Genomic DNA, 17906 nt, shown 5'->3' with positions numbered 1-17906 from the left:
CTGAGGACACATGATGGCCGGCGGTGGCAATCCAGCAGCCAAGAGGGTGGTGGTATACCGGAACGGGGACCCCTTCTCCCCAGGCCGCCAGCTGGTGGTGAGCCAACGCCGCTTTCCCACCCTGGACACCTTGCTCCGTGAGGTGACCTCGACTGTGCAGGCCCCGGTGGCTGTGCGGGCCCTCTATACTTGTGGTGGCCATCCTGTCACTGACCTGGCCGACCTGCAGAACGGAGGGCAGTATGTGGCTGCTGGCTTCGAAAGATTCCGCAAGCTGCAGTGAGTGGGCCGGGGCTGGTTACAGCCTTGGGAGGGCGGTCACTGCAAGAGCAGTCGTGTTCGTGTTCGCTCTTCCTGTGTATGCGCAGGCACTGGGTACGTTCTCTTCGGGAATACAGCGGCCCTACGCAGGGGGGTGCTCTGTTCCCCGTTCTTTAGAATGGGAAATCAAGACAGGCTGAGTCACCTACCTCAGAGTACGCAAGTTACAAAGAGCGAAGCCACAGCTCTAGGCGAAGTAGGACGCTGATGTTTATGCTGTCAGAACCAGGCTGCGAGAACATTCTCCTGCAGGTGGAGCCCCTTTCTCCAAAGGCTTTTCTTGATTGGGTCCTCTAGCACCAAAGGCTAAATCCATCCATGGCTTCCTCCCTGCTGTAATTAGGCATCCTGGGCTCTCCACGGGCTGGGGTCATCCCCTTTGCAGCGTGGGGCCATGCCTTCCAAGATGGGAGAAGAATTTTGAGTGTCTGAGCTTCCAACTCAGATCTGGCTTCCAGGTGCTACTCAGCTGTCCCCTGGGGTTGCTTACAGTAGCATAAGGAGCAAGGGGTGGGAAGCCAGACAGACTTCGAATCTGGGCTCCGTCACTTCCGTATTACTGTAGGTGAGTCATGTAACTTTCTCGTCTCACAGAAAATGAGATAAAACCTTGTGAATGAGAGAATTTCTGAGATACAGTACGATGCTTAATGAACTAGTTTCTCTTGACCTTTAATCTTAACGGTTTGTGTCTGAGACCCCAGTCTGGATGGTCAGCCTGACGCAGGGTCCTAAGGCAGGTTGAAGGACCAGCATCTGTTTCTGGACAGATGTCTTGAGAGTATCCCGGTGGGAATGGATACCTGGTAAGCTGTGCCCTAGGCCCTCACTCTGGCAGCCACTAGGGTGTTGAGGTCCCAGGCTCCCCAAGATGACCTGTGACCCATCTGTCCTTTCAGGTATTTACCCCCTGGATGGAAGGATCCAGGTGGGAAGGGCAGCAGACTACGAGTGAGTCCTGGGGGATGCTGGCCTCCAGCCCTCTGTCTTCTCACCCCTCTTGGGATTGCCCCCGATTTGGCCTGGGAAGTCAGGGGCTCTAGAAATAACAGGATCTGTCAGGTCCATGGGGGACACGCCCCACATCCACTCTGGAGCCAGCTGCTACCCTTCCTGGGGTACAGGATTTTAAGACTATCCCTTGCTCCTTGCCCAGCCTTTTACTTTATCTCCAGGTTGTGGTCCCCAAAAGAGAGAGGAAGTTGTAAAACATATGGGGGCAAGGGGATGGTTGGAATGTGACTTCGGGGAGGTAGAAGGTTCCTTTGGTGAAAGGTGTGACCCATCCCACCCTCCCTGCCCCCTCCTTCACTCACCCTACCCGCCTTGGACTGACCCACCCCTAGCCAAAAGCCTCAACTCTCTCCTGATCTGAGGGCCTGACTTGGGTTTCAGGGTCCTCCAGTGACTCACTACCCAGGTGACAGGACCCTTGGACCGCGACCACCTGCAGGTTCCCCCTGCTATATCCAGTGAGTGCCAATGAGGGGGAGCAGAAACACAGATTTTGTTTCAGTGAGACCAAGAAAATGTGGGTGGGTTTGTTCCTGGAGCCCTTGGTCACTGGTGGGGATATAGAAAATCCCAACATGCCTGATGGGTGAAAACGGACCAATACCCCGGTTCTCAGACCACCTTCCGGCTGTGCTGCCCTTCTTCCTCCATGTGTGGGCCGTTCTGGGGACCCTTCTCCTTACCAGACTGCTCTTTGTCCCAGTGTGTTCAGGAACGGGGACCTGGTAAGTCCCCCATTTAGCCTGAAGCTGTCCCAGGCTGCCGGCGAGGACTGGGAAACCGTGCTGAAGCTCCTGACTGAGCGGGCCGGACTGCAGGCCGGGGCTGCGTGCAAGTGAGTGTGGGCTCCAGGGAGCCCCCCTTGCTGACCGGGGCTGTCCTTGCGGACGACAAGGCAAAAGGAAAGCACATTTCCCCAAACAGGACCTCCTTCTATGCCCTAAGGAGAGGCCCCTCCAGCTGAGCCCCTGGAGCCGGGGCAGAGCCGAGGTGACTGGCCCGTGTGCCCGGAGGGTCGGCGGCCAACGGGTACCTCGGAAGAGCCGCACCCACCCCGTCCCAGTCTGCCGAGTATGAAGAGGCATCTTGTCCACCGGCCTTTACTCACCTACCTCTCTCTCCCAGACTCTGCACCCTGGAGGGGCTCCCACTGGCAGCAAGAGAGGCGCTGGTGAATGGCCATTATTATGTGGCGGTCGGAGAGGAGGAGTTCAAGGCCCTCCCCTATCTGGAGCTGCTGGTGCCTAGCCCCTCGCTGCGCAGGGGCTGCCGGTATGGCTGTGTGAGGTGGCGGGGCAGCGGGGCAGCAGGGCAGAGCGGAGGAAGCCACCTTGACCCCTGCCTGCTCCGCCTACTATAAACCTTTCCTTTCATTGCAGGCAACCCCCAGACCCAAAGTCAAAGCCCTGCAAGCCACAGGTAGGTGACGGGGAGGCCACGGGAGGCAGGAAAGGAGGGGGGTAACAGGCTGACCTCTCCTTCAGCTCAGGCTCTCACATCACACTGCATCCTTGTGTGGAACAGAGGTTACCATTCCCATTTTCCAGAGGAGACACTCGGGTTCACAGGAGTGAAGTCAGTTGTCCAGGGTGACACAGTTCTTGAGTGGCAAGGGCCAGACCAGAAGCTGGTATAAAAGGCAGCTCAGCTCGGCTCTGTGAAGACTGGAGGCCTCTGAGTTGCCGGAGCTGATGCCTTCCTGCCGGGCGGGCCGCTGGGAGAGAGAAGTGGCCTCCCTGACATAGCGGGGTCCAGCTCCCTGGCTGATCCCAGGCCTGAGCCCTCCCAAGAGATGAGCCCATGAGTGCTGGGTGGGAGGTCGGGAGACACGGCCTGGCTTCATTGGGCCTCCTGAGTGCCAGGCACCAGCGGCTCTGTCCCTGGATAAGGCAGCCTGATGGGAAGAGGGAGCCGGGGGGAGGATGCAGGCTATGAAGACGGACGGCATCTCTCCCAAACTCCCACAGGCCCCAGGGGCGTGCAAGCTTGGCCTGAGGGGAGAGAAGGCAAGAACCATCATCACCCACAGCCCAAGCCCAGTATCCCCTCCACGGGCCCAGGGCCACAGGGCTCAGGCACCCCAGACCTCTCCGAAGGAGCCCAGCCACATTGAGCCATCTGCTTTTTACGCCAGACCCCAGCAGGCCATTCAGCCAAGCAGCAGGCTACCCACGCTCTCATTTCCATCAGGTGAGGGGACCCTAGGCCCTTTGCACCCACCCTCGGACGGTGACACAGAATGGTCCCTGCTGTTGTGGGAGAGGTCCGTGGGGGCAGAATGCCCGGGTACAGAGCTGGCCTTGATGTCAGCACAGATCTTTCCCGCTGCCCCATGTGCACACGCAGTCCCTGGCTGCTTCGCAGGAAGCTGGCAATATGAAATGAGGCACAAAGAAACTTCAGGGGTGGGATTTGGAAGGGATGGGGGCCAATGGCCTGCCTCAGAGCTACCCTGCTAGTCTCCAAGGTAGTGGGGAGCACAGAGCAAGGCTCAAGGGAGGGGAAGGGCCCGGGAGAGAAGGGCAAGGGAAAGGCTCAGGGCTCCTCGGCCTGGGCATCCGCCGACACTGCCTCCCTCTTCAGGAGTCAAGGGAGTATATGAGGCTCCCCACCCGAGGAAGGAGACAGCAGGGGCCCAGGAAGTGGCAGATGATGAAGACACGTACACGGAGGAACCCTTGGATCAGGTAGGCGGGGGCTGGAAGCAGTATGTTGCTTCGGGAGCTCTGAGCTCCAATGGCAGCCCGGGGGCAGGAGAGCTCCCCCTTGGGGCCGTGAGCAGGTCTAACCGTCCAGGCCCGACCTCCTACCCTGTTGAACGAGAGGGCAGGTCCGCATTTGTAAAGCTTCTTCCTTTCGGGGGGGTCGGGGGTCTGACACTTCAGCTGAGGGCTGGAGGCGACAGGGGACGCTAATGCTCCATTCCCTGTGGCCTTCCGCCTCCTCCAGAGGGCAGCACAGGCGGTGGACGAGGCCCTGCGCCCGGAAAAGCAGCCTGGGCTGGCACGGCAGTCTCAGCCTCAACCCCATCTCTGCCATCTCGGGAGCCAGCAGCTCCAGCCAGGAACTGGGGCGGCCACTCTGTAGCCACCTTTAATCCTCGTCTCCAGCAGCCTGTTCCAGGGGACCCAGCACCTCCCCTGGGCTCACAGGATACCCTGTGGCCCCCTCAGCCCCGGCCCACTCTTCTGCTCCTAAACCCACAGCCCGGTCTTCTTTTCCTTCTGAGCCGAGCAGCCCTAGCCATGGAGGCCATGTTCCTAAGGGGTTCTCTGGCCAGAGACAGGAGGAGCCAACTGAGCTTCGAGGAGAGGCTACAAACTTGGGAGCAGGTCTGTCGCAATAAAAGAATACTTACTGTCCTCCGTCTGTTTAGTGCAGATTTATTTGAGGCTACCCCTCGCCGGGCACTGCGCCACGTGGCTGAAGTGACGTGGTGCTGGGGCCCCAGACTGTCTGTCTGAGGGGGCGGGCAGATGAGGACTTCCACCCACCTCCTAGCTGGGCCAGGCAAGGCTCCTGGACTGCCCATCTCCTCTACACCTGCCATTCCGATGTACTTCTTCCCCTGAGGGCCCCGCCTCAGCCAGCCAAGGCCCCTGGCAGCCCTGCGGCCTCCTGTGTGCATGTCTGGCTCGGACGGCGGCTGGCTGGCTCCGTGCAGCCCGTGCACTCTGCTGCTGTGACAGTCTGGATCAGGCCATGGTGACAGTGGCTGCACTGGGGGCCTGACATGACAGCACGAGGACAGCTGCTGGGGCAGAAAGGTTGCCGGGGAGGTATGAAGTCTCTTGTGCTAAATCCTAGCAGCTGAACAGATCTTTCACTGTGGTTCTCCCGTGTGAGCCACCCCGAGGTAGCTGTTCGCCCCCTAAGGGGTGAGGGCACGGAGGCTCAGAGGGGGAACTGCGAGGTCTGTCTGCTCACTGGCTGCGCCTCCTGGGTGAGCGGCTTCCTGGACACAGAAGGGCTGGAGGGTGGCATCGGCCCACTCAAAGGGCAGACAGTTGCCCCTGGGTCTTGCTCACGGAGCTCGTGACGCAGAGCGCGATCCCCACCACGGTGAGCACCATGCCTGTGAATGCTCCTGGGAGAACGGGCAGAAATCGAGGGGCTGAGCCCAGCCATGCTAGGAGGAGCTGGCGCAGGGCTGAGGGACCAGTGCAGATGGGGTCTGTCCCCAGAATGCCCAGGGCAAGGAAACTCTGACGGCCATAAGGAAGCAGGAGAGCTGCCAAGCAAAGGGGAGGGATGGGGAAGGATCCTCTCCTCCCCCGCCCGTGGCAGCCGGGCTCTGGGAAAGGGCTGACCAGCGTGGCGAGGCCCAAGGAGCGGCTTCCCGCGCTCTCAGGGGCCTGACCTACCTTTTCCACCGATATCTTCTCCAAGGACCTTCCCGACAATCAGTGTGAAGACGACGGCCAGAGAGTTACTGATGGGCACGGCTAGGGTCAGATCTGAGTGATCAGAATGAAAAAAACCTCTGAGATACCAAAAAATGCCTTTTTAGGCAAAAAAACACATTTTATCAAGACAGCCTGATAAAAAAAAAGAAGCTATCTCATTTTCCCGATGACATCGCAGCAAAGCTCAGGATTCAGGTCAGGTTTCCCGACTGTATATTCGGTGCTCCCTCCACTCCAGCACGAGGACCCGAACAACAAGGTGGTCTGGGACCACCCGGGTTTGCGGCTGAGGATGAGGTCTTTGCACTCGAAGAGCTCCTGAGATCGCAAGGATATTGGGACAGACAGGCCCCAAAGCCGAAAGGATGCAGTAGGGTGAGTGCACCAGCACAGTCGCCATTTATTAAGTGCCAGTTGTGTACCCATCTTCAATCTTCACAACAGCACTGCGAGAAGAGCATTAGCACTTTGCATAAAGGAAACGAAAGCTCAGAGAAGACACATACACTGAGGCAAATTGAGGACTTAAACCAAGTCGGCCTGACTCCACAGCCTGGGCCCCAACTGAACCAAACGGAGATGGACAAACCGAATAGCCCGGGAAGCACGTGAGTCTGCTTCAGCTCCGGCTCGGGCCTCATGGAGTTAAAGAAGAGGAAAAGATGTCAGAAGCAGGAAGGCAGGTATGTGCTCAGGACTGGCCCCACAGGGCTGGTAGAGGGCATGACAGCCCGGGATCCCAGGATCGGTCCTTTAATTTTGAAGTTCCAAGGGCCTGACTCCCAATCAACAAACTTGAAAGACTAATCCAGTTAACACGGTTAGCTGAAAATGTGTTACGCTTGAATTCTGCACTTTTTGTACAAAAAATTTTGTACTTTTTAAAAATATATTTATTTATTTGACAGAGAGAGTGAATGCCTGCACGAGTGGCGGGGGGGGGGTGCGGAGAGGGGAGGAGAGCAGGGCGCCCGATGTGGGACTCCTTCCCAGGATCCTGGGATCATGACCTGAGCCAAGGGCAGACACTTGAGTGACTGAGCCACCCAGGCGCCCCCACCTAAAACTTGTTAAGAAGATAGGGGGCGCCTGACTGGCTCAGTCAGTGGAGCACGTGACTCTTGATCTCAGGGTTGTGAGTTCAGACCCCATATTGGGTATAAAGCTTACTTAAAAAACGACAACAGCAACAACAAAACAACCTTTTTAAGAAGGTAGACCTCATGTTAAGTGTTCTTACTACACACATACCAAAAAAAGAAAAAGGTAAATCAGATCCTGAGTTACTTGATTACGACAAGACTGGCCAGGCTGACCTCTCACGTTGGCTCCTCAGCTCATTCCTTCCCAGCATTCCTGGGTTACCTCCTTCAAGAAGGGGAGGAACTGTCCTGCTTCCCATCCCGAGGGTCCCCACCGTGGCTCGCACTGCCCGTCCAGGAAAATGACCACAACGCCTACCTCCTCAGAGCTGCTTGCTTGGGCTTACCGCCCTCCCATGGCACGCCAGGACGGCTAACGACTGGTCTGCAGCAGTAGATGGGAAGGGGAGCAGCAGGGGGCAGTGGAAGAGCAAGGGCACTGGCGTGAATCAGACCTAGGCTTCCCTGTGTGACCTTGGTTAGGTCCTCGTTCGCTGTGCCCTGTAACAGTGATAGCAAGGGGACAGCAGCTCCGTACCACAGGGCTGCTGTAAGATGGAACAGGGTCGTGTGTCTAGTCCTTGGCTGAATATGTAAATCCTTGATAAAGTGGCCACTGTGCCTGATTATCACGGACAGATGGAACAGGATGGAGGTCGGGCAGGTGATGACATAACAGGACCCTAATGTTGCCATTTGCTCAAAACTCGGTAAAGGGCTAACTGCAGTCAGCCGGCCAGAGGGTTCAGCATTCCTGGGCAGCAGGGAGTGCCAGGCTTTCAAACTTTCTTTTCTTTTTCCAAACTTTAAGTTGTATTTAAGTAATCTCCACACCCAACATGAGGCTTGAACTCATGACCCTGAGATCAAGGGGCGCATACTCTACCGACTGGGCCAGCCAGGCGCCCCTCAAACTTTCTTTTAAATGATGTCTTATGAGAAGCCCCACATGTAAAAGAGAGAAAGGTAGATTGCCCTTAGTTGAAGCTAAGGTGGCAGCCCTGGAGGTCAGCCTGTCTCTTCACTCTCCCATGGCCTCCGAGGGGTTCCCCAGAGCTATTTGGGGCCCAAACTCCCCTCAAGTCCCCGGCGTGCCTGGGTGAGATTCCAGATGAAACCACAGCAGGGAGATTTCTCATAGTAAAGTTCAAGAGCATGTACTTGAAGTAATATATGGTTTCAAATCCTTTTGCACTGACATGCTTGGGACTTCAGAGAAGGGAAATAAATTGCCCCAAATTTTGTCACTTCATCTCCTACATGGAGATCATCATATCTGCTCCAGTGTCCTAATGAGAATCACATGCAGGCCTGCCTCGTTTTATTGCACTTCTCTCTCTCTTTTTTAAAGATTCATTTATTTGAGAGAGAGAGAAAGCAGGGGGAGGGGCAGAGGGAGAGAGACCCAAGCAGACTCTGTGCTGAGCAGGGAGCCCGACCGAGGCCGATCCCACGACCCTGAGATCATGACCTGAGCCGAAACTGAGAGTCAAATGCCCAACCAGCTGAGCCACCCAGGCGCCCCTAAACACAGCTTTCACGTGCACTGGGAAACCAAAAAAATTCATCTGACCCGCTCTGCAACATCTGTTGTATTGCAGTAATCCGGAACCGAACCTGCACTATCTCTGCGGTATGGCTGTAAAATGTGTACAACGAGTAAAGTATCTGAGGCAGGAGAGGACAGTCAACAATCAGGGGGAGGAAGGAAATATATACTCACTGAGCTCCTACAGGGCGCACCAGCTACTCTGCTCGATGCTTGCCATACACTGAATTTAATCCTCTCAATGCTACAAAGACCATCATATAAAACCAACACTCAAATAAGAGACTTGGTCAAGATAGCACACCGTGGAAGCAAGAGTGTCAAGGCCAGCTGTTGGCACAGCCAAATGAAACTTCCTTCTTCCTCCGCTGCTGCACGAGACCGCTAGGCTTCAAACCAACCCGAGTGCCCGGCGGCATACTCACAAACAGTCCGCTGTGCCCCAGGTGCTCAGAGAACAGGGTGCAAAGAGGGAACCAGAGATAGTGGGCTCTCCCGCACTCATGGAAACAAGGTGTTTCCGGCACCCTTCCAGGTGGCCTCCACCACTGAGCATAGCAGTTCAAAGTCAAAGACCCACCTGTTGATGCCAAGGTGAGGTAGTAGAGAAGGGAGCCACACTGGTTGAGGAAAAAGGGCATCAAGTACTGGAAACAGAAGAAACCTGCAGTCAGTGTGATGCTTGACTCAGGAGCACTGCCTTCTTTGAGCTTCTAGATATGCCCTTCCTCGGAGGAAGCTACACGAAAGCTTCCTTATAGCTGTAAGCGTCCAGAGAGTGGTTAGCCCTCCGAAAAGGACCCTTCCAGGGCAGATGGCAAGTTACTGACTGAACTCCATGCCTTTGCCTTGAATGCTTCTCCCTCAGCCCTGCTAGTTCCCATCCTCCCCATCCTGCAAATCCCTGAATGCCAATGTCACTCCCTCCAAAAAGCATTCCCCAAGGCTCCTAGCTCCAGCCTCCCTCCTGTGAACTCAGGAAGCACTTAATCTGTATCTCTCTCATAGCCCTTAGCCCTGAGAGGTGCTTGTGGCTACGCCTTGTCTTTCCCACTAGCCTAGGCTGGCAGCACTGGGGTCAGAGGTAGTTCTCCATACCCTTCCTTATCCTCCCTCCCCAGGGTCAATCTGAGTCCCAAGTCCTCCTTTGGAAGGTCTGTTGGAGGGATCACCTCTAACTAGTATAATAAAATACTAGTAATAGCAGCTATAGATTGAACGCTAATTATGTACTGGGCCCAATGTTAAGTGCTCTCTGTGCCTCACCTCACTGAATCCTCACATCTGCCCTGTAAGATGGCTACCATTAACGTTCCCTATTTTACAGATGACGAAACTGAGGCTCAAGGACAGGACTCCTCCAAGAGCTTCTAGTGAGTAAGCTGGTGGGGAGCAGATTCTAACCCAGCCTTGTTTGACTCCAGAGACCAAATTTTTAGCAGCTATGCGCGAGAAAGGGGCCATTCACAGACACACCTCGGTATTCAAGAAGAGGGTCTTCATCTCCTGCAGCAACTGCCGGGCCCAGGTCCGCTCATGAACCTGCTGCAGGCGGGAGGAGGCCCGCTTCAGCAGCGGCTGTGTGCCACCCCACAAGGCGGCCACCAGCACCAGAGAGAGCACCTGCCCTGGATGGAGATGCGAGTGACCCTCACCCCCAACAAACGGCCGCCCGCTGGGCCCGGCCCTCCGCGAGCCTCCCCTCCCCAGCCAGCCGCCCCCACATCCCTCCCTTGCTCTCCGACGCCCCGGTGCGACTGGCGGGTAGGACAGGTCCCGGGAGGCCAGGGAGATAGATCCGGGAGCCCGGAGTTTGGGGTTCGAGCAGGGGTCAAGGTCAGGTGTCGGAGGTGTAACGGGAAATGAACTCGGGGCAAGGTTTGGGAAGCCCCTAGAGGGGCGGGGCCGCCTACCCACCAAGAGACGCCGCCATGGCAACGCCGCTCCCGTCCACTTCCGGGAACGAAGGGGGCGGAGACCCACAATCCGGAAGTGGCGCCGAAGCCTCTTCCGGTCTTACTCACGTTGCTTCTTTCCTCGCGTCAACGCCGGGATGGTGAGTTCCCCGGAGTTGGGGTGTTACCGTGAGGGTCTGGGACTGGGGCGGGGGCCGATCCTGGGCGCTGACACACCTGTCCTGTCCCCACAGAAGCCGATCCTGCTGCAGGGCCATGAGCGATCGATTACGCAGATTAAGTACAACCGCGAGGGAGACCTCCTTTTCACGGTGGCCAAGGACCCTGTGAGCGTCGGCAGAGGGCGGGCCGGCGGGACCTTGGGGCCGGGGGGCCCGCCGGGTGGGGCGAATTCATTCTGCCAGGGCGAGGGGTGGAGAAACCGGTTTTCCCGTGAGAGGGGAACCGCAGAGCTCCCCATTCTGAGAAGTAGGAAGAGACCATCCCGGGAGTAGGTGGGCGAGAGCATTATACCGGGAAAGAACGCAGTTGTTGGTAGGAGAAGTGGACGGGAGAAAAAGAGCAAGAGACCATTATGGAAGGGGGACGGGGACGAGAGTGACTGTTCTCCCAGGGCAGGGGAACAGATTACCTCTAGAAGGGGAAAACTGATCCTTGGGCAGTGAGGGACAACAGAGGACTTACTGAAGGTGTCCCCGTCTCATTTCAGTAGGTCCTTCTGGGCCCCATCCTGCTTTTCACTGAGTACGAACAGTCCCTCACAGTACTGCCCTTTGAGGCACCTCCGTATGGAAGATGTTTACTCTAATGGCTAAAAGTGGGAGTTCGGAAGCCAACAGACCCGATTTGAATCCTGACCCCTGCATCCGAGTAGCAGTTTGACTTTGAGCATGTCATTTAACCTTTCTAAATTTGGTTTCCCTTTTTATAAATTATGGGGACTAGTAGTACCTCCCTCGTGGGGTTGTCCTCAGGGTTAAATGAGATTATTCAAGTCAGTACCTCGTGTATATTAGTGGAGAATTGTTAGTCACTTATATTTTAAATTTCTTAGACATCATTTTATTGAAGCCTCACAGATACCCTTTAAAGAAGGCATTATTGTTGTGTCCATTTTACAGACAGGAAAATAAGCTCAGAGAAGAGAAGGACTGTAGTTGAGGGTTTGGGGAAGGAACAGGACAATGGCACGGAGATATTTTTGCAAGCCTCCTGACTCCCCTGCCACTTACTTGTATGAAGGAGGAGAATCCAGGAGTTTTTACCAGCTTTTTACCAGCAACCTGCTATTTCCCAAGAGATGAGCAGGAGAGGGCAAAATCTGGCCTGGCTAGAGGCTGCTGAGGGTTCCTGGGGAACCTCTAAGTAGGAGACCATTGCTCTGCCTGGGATGTTTACCATGTGTCACATTGTCATTGACTCCTCCAGATTGTCAATGTGTGGTACTCTGTGAATGGTGAGAGGCTGGGCACTTATATGGGCCATACTGGAGCTGTGTGGTGTGTAGATGCTGACTGTATCCTTGTCTTTGCTCTGAGTCTGTGCTCCCAGAGTTTGCCAGCAATGGAGAGGCTGCAGACTTGGAGTTGGGAGTTTGGGAGGCTATTGTGGGTCTAGGGAATGATACCTACCTCCTAATCCCCGGTCCGTTCACTGGTTGGGGGAACATTCAAGACAAGTTCCAGTTCTAGACAAGGAAGTTAGAATGCTCTGAGATAAGAGAGGAAGAAAGGCTGTCTGGGGCTGAATGGGGAGGTGATTCAGATGGTTTTCCAGGAGGACAAGGGCTCAGGTCAACTCGGTCATGTTTCTTAACACTCTCTTCAGGGGACACCAAACATGTCCTCACCGGCTCTGCTGATAATAGCTGTCGTCTCTGGGACTGTGAAACAGGTAAGCCTGGATCATTTTTCACCTGACAGCGAGGACCTGCAGCATACCTGTTCAAGTGAACAGGTTTTGGGGAAACAGATAAACCCAGAGATGGCTCCTGTCCCAAGGAATGAGAAAGAGACAAGGAGAGGAAGAGACAAGCAAAGAGGCAGTACAGTAAGCTATAAGGCGCCTTAGAGAAAGCACAGAGCGCTGTGGAAGGCCAGAGAGGGCAGCTGACTGCCTGGAATGGGGATGGGAGCAACCCGGCAAAGTTTCCCAGTGTAAATGTCATACGAGCTGGGGCTTAAAGGATGAGAAAGAGGTCACCACTTTGGCACATGCTGGAATGAAATCATGGCAAGTGTCCTGTCCAGGTCATCTGATCCGATGGGAGCTCTTGCTTCTTCGGGGATGAAATAGACAGTCAGGAGAGAAGAGGAGGCAGGCTAGGGTCAGAATAGGCCTCGAATGCCAGACTCAGGAGCTTGGCTTTGTTCCGTAGGACTTGGCATGCCATGGAGGTCCCTGAGCAGGGGAGAGTATGTTTCATTTTGGCGAGCTCAGGTAGCAGTGGGGAGTATTGGAAGAACAGACCAAAGACACGGGAGCCTATTAACCTGCTCCCTCTAGTAAATATTTACTGGGCACCCAGTTCTGTGCCAGGTCGATGCTGGGTTCTGGGGACATGCAGAGAGAAGAGAGCAGATCCTTGTTGTGGAGGAATGCGTTCTGAGGAGAAGACAGATGTATTACAAGGCACTATGAGCAGTGCCTCAGCCACAGGATGTCTGAGGAGAGATGGCGGGGAGCAAGTTAAAAATCTTGAGCCAAAGCACAGCAGCGAGGAGGAGGCGGTGGTGGGTGTGGTCACTAGAGCAGGGGACACAGTGGACAGGAGGATAGGCAGGAACAGAGTGTCCTCCCCTCAATGGCATCGGGCAGGGGGTAGCCCAGACTCTGCCTGTCCCCAGGGAAGCAGCTGGCCCTACTCAAGACCAATTCAGCTGTCCGGACGTGTGGCTTTGACTTTGGGGGCAATATCATCATGTTCTCCACGGACAAGCAGATGGGCTACCAGTGCTTTGTGAGCTTCTTTGACCTGCGGGATCCAAGCCAGATCGGTGAGCCAGCGCTGGGGTACTAGGACTGGGGCTGGGGTGCAGGCTGCGGCTCCAGAGCCCGGGCCCTGACATCTCCTCCCCCACACAGACAACAACGAGCCCTACATGAAGATCCCTTGCAACGACTCCAAGATCACCAGTGCTGTTTGGGGACCCCTGGGGGAGTGCATCATCGCGGGCCATGAGGGCGGGGAGCTCAACCAGTATAGCGCCAAGGTGAGGAAGAGGGTGGGCCCAGCCCAGCGGAATGACTCCCTCCAAGAGGCAGGGTAGCGCAGTAGTGAAGAGCAAGGCCTGGTTCGAATACAGATTCCACCACTTCTTGGTTACATGAACTCGGGCAAGTTACTTCCCTGAGCCTTCTTGTCTGTAAAATGTTGCAAGGATCAAATGACATTGGGCATTTGGAAAACTTGGCCACAGAGTACTCTGGACATGTTCATGGTGGTCACAGGTAAGCCTTTTCCTGCCGCCACTGAGTGCCAGGCCTCGTGCTGGGCTCTGAGGGCAAAGACCTGAAACTCCCTGCCCTCAGGGAGACAGACTGGCAGACAGCTAGCACAGGAGTCAGGTGGTGAGTTGTGCCGCCATGGAGGTCTCAGCCAAGTACAGAAAGCGCCCTCTGTCACAGAGAAGGTGGCCCGTGAAGAATACATGGAGCTTCAAGCAAGAAGAGAAGGCCATTCCGCAGGCGAAAAAAACAACACACGCAAAAGCACGGGGTTAAGGGAATAGGGGGTTGTTGGGACGGGTGTGGGGGAAAGTGGATAGCAACTAGATTTTTTTTGAGTGTCAGGAGGTAAGGAACTGTGATTTTTCCTTTAGGCAGTAGGGAATCTTTAAATGGTGATTGGTGATCAGATTTTTGTCTCTCTCTCTTTTTTTTTTTAAGGATTTTTTTTTTTTTTTTTTTTTTAAGATTTTGTCAGAGAGAGAGAGCACAAGCAGGGGGAGCGACAGGCAGAGGGAGAAGCATTCTCCCCGTTGAGCAAGGGACCTGATGGGGACTCGATCCCGGGACCCTGGGATCATGACCTGAGCTAAAGGCAGATGCTTCACTGACTGAGCCACCCAGGCGCCCCCAGATCTTTCTCTTTAGAAGGCTTTTGGAGGCTTAGTTCAGAGAATGGATTTGAATGAGGCAACAGCTCTGGGGATGTGGAGCACCTGACAGAGTCAAGAGATATTTAGGGGTGACTGATGAGATGGGGGGTAAGGAAAGGGTCAAGCCTGGGCTGTCTTGGATTCTCATTTGGGTGCCCGGGTTCCTGGGCAGTGCTCGCATGGTCTACCATAAGGGTTAGTCAGTCACTCAGCAAACACTGACTATAGTCCACCAGGTCCCAGACCCACCCGCAGGAAGGGAATGGGAACCAAGGTCCAAGGCGTACATAATGCTTGATGTCAGCACATAGTGGAGCTGTTCTGTGCCGGGACAGGCCTGACTGCAAAGCTGGTGCTTATTCCCCGAAATACAGGAGCCAGATATGTCCCTACCATTGATGGAGGAGACAAAAATACATCCTTCTCACAGAATAGGTAAAAATAATTCAGGAAAGGACCTGGCTGGCTTGGTCAGTAGAGCATGCAACTCTTGATTTTGGGGTCGTGAGTTCAGGCCCCGTGATGGGCATAGAGCTTACTTAAAAACAACAACAAAAATAAATCAGGAAAGGAAAGTTCTCTGAGGATCTCCTGTGTGCGAGGCACACTGCTCACAAGGCCTTTTAATCATCTAACCAATGTCTGCAGAACATAGGCCAGGTTCCTGTCACAACAAAGTCAAATAAGACACAGTCCCAGTAGCCCTACGGTGACCCTGGGTGGTGGGTTTTTAGTCCTCTTGTTTTCTAGAGAGAGAAATTGAGGCAGCGAGAGGTGCTTCTGAGGGCAGACTCTCAAACTCTGCTCTTCGTACCGTACAGGCTAGCAGGTTGCTGAGTGGGAAGGGAAGTGAGGAAATGAAATGGCCCTTTGAAAAGATCTAAAAAAAAAAGCTGGACATGCAGCCGTCCTGGTGGACCTGACGCCGACCCTGGCTGGGCAGGGGGTGAGCGCGGGCTCTCTGCGTCCTACGGGTTGCAGGACCTCCAGCAAGTCACATCACCCCTCTGAACCTTAACTTTCTTCCTTTGAAGACGCCCTTTAAAAGACCCACTTCATAGGGTTGTTATGAGGACGATCGAAGTCAGGTGTTGAGCCCGTGGTACAGGGCTCCGCAGATTGTGACTATTCACGAGCCGGGGACTATTTGTTGAAAGGAGGAAGTGAAAACAGCTCTACCATTGTGACGTGCTGGTTAGTTCCTAGGTCCATAGATTTGTCACCATGAGCCCGTGTTTTCCCAGCCAGACTAGCCGTGTTGGTGAAATGTGTACACATGGGCCAGGTTAGGATGGGGGCTTGGGCTTGGGAGTGGGGGTGAATGTTGGTTCAGGGGATTTTTAGGCTGACCGGACCCACCCCCCGCCGGGACAGGGAGCAGTATAGAAGCCCGGCGGAGCAGTGGGGCCGGTGGAGCTCTGGCCGCCTGCAGCCTCACTCTTCCGCCTTCCCCAGTCTGGAGAGGTCCTGGTGAATGTTAAGGAGCACTCCCGGCAGATCAATGACATCCAGTTATCCAGGGATATGACCATGTTTGTCACCGCCTCCAAGGACAACACAGCCAAGGTGAGCCTGGGCAAGGAGTCTGGCGGGGCTGCTCCCACCCCCTGCAGAGCTTTCGGGCTTGCCCGACTTGCCCTCAGGAAAACTATTACAGATTTTCTTCCCCTGTCTTCTCTCTCTAGCTCTTTGACTCTACAACTCTTGAACACCAGAAGACTTTCCGGACAGAACGTCCAGTCAACTCAGCTGCCCTCTCTCCCAACTATGACCATGTAAGGGAACCCCACCCGGGGTGAAGCTTCAGATGCTTCGAGGACCTAAGTGTTCATGTAGCAATTGGGATACGAACTCTGTGGGAAGTCGTGTCAGGTAGAGAGGAGATTCCCAGGGCAACGAGAAGGCTGAGTGATCGGGAGCCCCAGAGGGCAGGGCAGGAGGTGGCAGAAGGATCTGTGGGCCCTGCCCTTAGCATCCTCTCAGTCTGATGTAGGACATATTAAAAGCTGATGGGCTAGGGGTAAAAGACAGAAAATGGACTTGCCTGCCCTTTGGGCCTCTCTAGAGTTTCTTCTTCCCTTCAGGTGGTGCTGGGCGGTGGTCAGGAAGCCATGGATGTAACCACCACCTCCACCAGGATCGGCAAGTTTGAAGCCAGGTAAAGAAAGAGGACGGGGGGCGCCTGGGTGGCTCAGTCGTTAAGCGTCTGCCTTCAGCTCAGGGCGTGATCCCGGCGTTCTGGGATCGAGCCCCACATCAGGCTCCTCTGCTGGGAGCCTGCTTCTTCCTCTCCCACTCACCCTCCTTGTGTTCCCTCTCTCGCTGGCTGTCTCTCTGTCAAATTAAAAAAAAAAAAAAAAAAAAAGTGGGGACGGGGCGCCCAGGTGGCTCAGTTGGTTAAGCGTCTGCCTTCGGCTCAGGTCATGATCCTGGGCTCCCTGCCCAGTGGGGAGTCTGCTTCTCTCTCTCCCTCTGCCTGCCGCTCCCCCTGCTTGTGCTCTCTGTCAAACCAATAAATAAAATCTTAAAATCTTAAAGTTTTCCAAATTGAAACCCCATGGAGTGTCTTGTGATGGACACAAACCATATCCCTGAGACTTCCTCATTTCATTGCCTGCTAGGAAGTACAGCCAGGTTTGTGGCCTTCTGTGACAAGTGTGTAATGTAGCGGTTACGAGAATGACCTTGGGCTCCCTCTGAGGCCCCGGACCCATCCTTGTATTTCTCTGTGCCTGGTTTTCTCCACTGTATGTTGGGGACAGCAATAATATACTTACCTTATAAAAATCGAGCCGATTAAATGCACGAGTTGCTACTCGCTGCCCAGCGCGCAGTAAGGAAGTGTTAGCCGGGTCTGCAGGCAGACACTTGGGTCCGGTCTTACCCTTCTCTTATTTTGTTCGCATTCCCCCCCCATCCCCGTTTTCCCACTTTCTGCTTTGCATTTGGGGAGTGGTACGTCCAGCATGCCTTGGAAGGAAATGGAGAGTGACCTGTCCCTTCCCACCACCCTCCAGGTTCTTCCACTTGGCCTTTGAAGAAGAGTTTGGAAGAGTCAAGGGTCACTTTGGACCCATCAACAGTGTTGCCTTCCATCCCGATGGCAAGAGGTAGGGCTCCATGAAGGGAACTGAGCTCAGCCTGGGTCTGGCCTCTGGCCCTTTCCCATGCCCCCCCGCCCCCCCCCCCGGCCTGCCTCCCTCCAGAGGGACACCTGACTGGTCCCTGGCTCGCTCTCTCCCCAGCTACAGCAGCGGCGGTGAAGATGGTTATGTCCGCATCCACTACTTTGACCCGCAGTACTTTGAATTTGAGTTTGAGGCTTAAGAAGCTTGGATCTCCATCGGGACCAGGGCAAGTTTCTGGGCCAGGGCTCACGGAAAGTTTTGGACTCTGAGAAATAAATTAGTTTGGAAAGAAGTGGTTTCTGGTCAGAACTTTTGTGGGGACTGTTTCAT

At 54.9% G+C, this 17906-nt stretch overlaps 3 protein-coding genes across 3 annotated transcripts; 2 read left to right on the top strand and 1 right to left on the bottom strand.

Annotated features, from left to right (window-relative positions):
- The first annotated feature begins 10 nt into the window (after positions 1-10).
- Positions 11-4799, top strand: DCDC2B (doublecortin domain containing 2B). The gene is given in 10 exon segments (XM_045782626.2): positions 11-279; positions 1221-1272; positions 1717-1793; positions 2039-2170; positions 2461-2607; positions 2715-2754; positions 3303-3525; positions 3919-4022; positions 4285-4333; positions 4336-4799. Coding segments are annotated over 10 exon segments (1557 nt in total).
- Positions 4702-10419, bottom strand: TMEM234 (transmembrane protein 234). Its single transcript, XM_045782125.2, has 5 exons — positions 10350-10419; positions 9909-10060; positions 9013-9079; positions 5700-5792; positions 4702-5422 (listed from the first exon to the last, which is right to left on the bottom strand). Exons 1-5 carry the CDS (start codon positions 10363-10365, stop codon positions 5328-5330), a joined length of 423 nt encoding a protein of 140 aa, XP_045638081.1. The 5' UTR covers positions 10366-10419; the 3' UTR covers positions 4702-5327.
- Positions 9969-17868, top strand: EIF3I (eukaryotic translation initiation factor 3 subunit I). The gene is made up of 12 exons (XM_045782120.2): positions 9969-10196; positions 10354-10488; positions 10582-10674; positions 11777-11864; positions 12176-12241; positions 13195-13344; positions 13433-13560; positions 15904-16014; positions 16134-16223; positions 16533-16606; positions 17466-17558; positions 17694-17868. Exons 1-12 carry the CDS (start codon positions 9969-9971, stop codon positions 17773-17775), a joined length of 1338 nt encoding a protein of 445 aa, XP_045638076.2. The 3' UTR covers positions 17776-17868.
- The last annotated feature ends 38 nt before the right edge of the window (positions 17869-17906 follow it).

The sequence above is a fragment of the Ursus americanus genome, chromosome 33, assembly GCF_024610735.1.
Source record: "Ursus americanus isolate L20-20 chromosome 33, mUrsAme1.1.p, whole genome shotgun sequence".
NCBI classification, from domain to species: domain Eukaryota; kingdom Metazoa; phylum Chordata; class Mammalia; order Carnivora; family Ursidae; genus Ursus; species Ursus americanus.
Note: the sequence above shows the minus strand (reverse complement) of the source record. Positions and strands in the feature narration are given on the sequence as shown.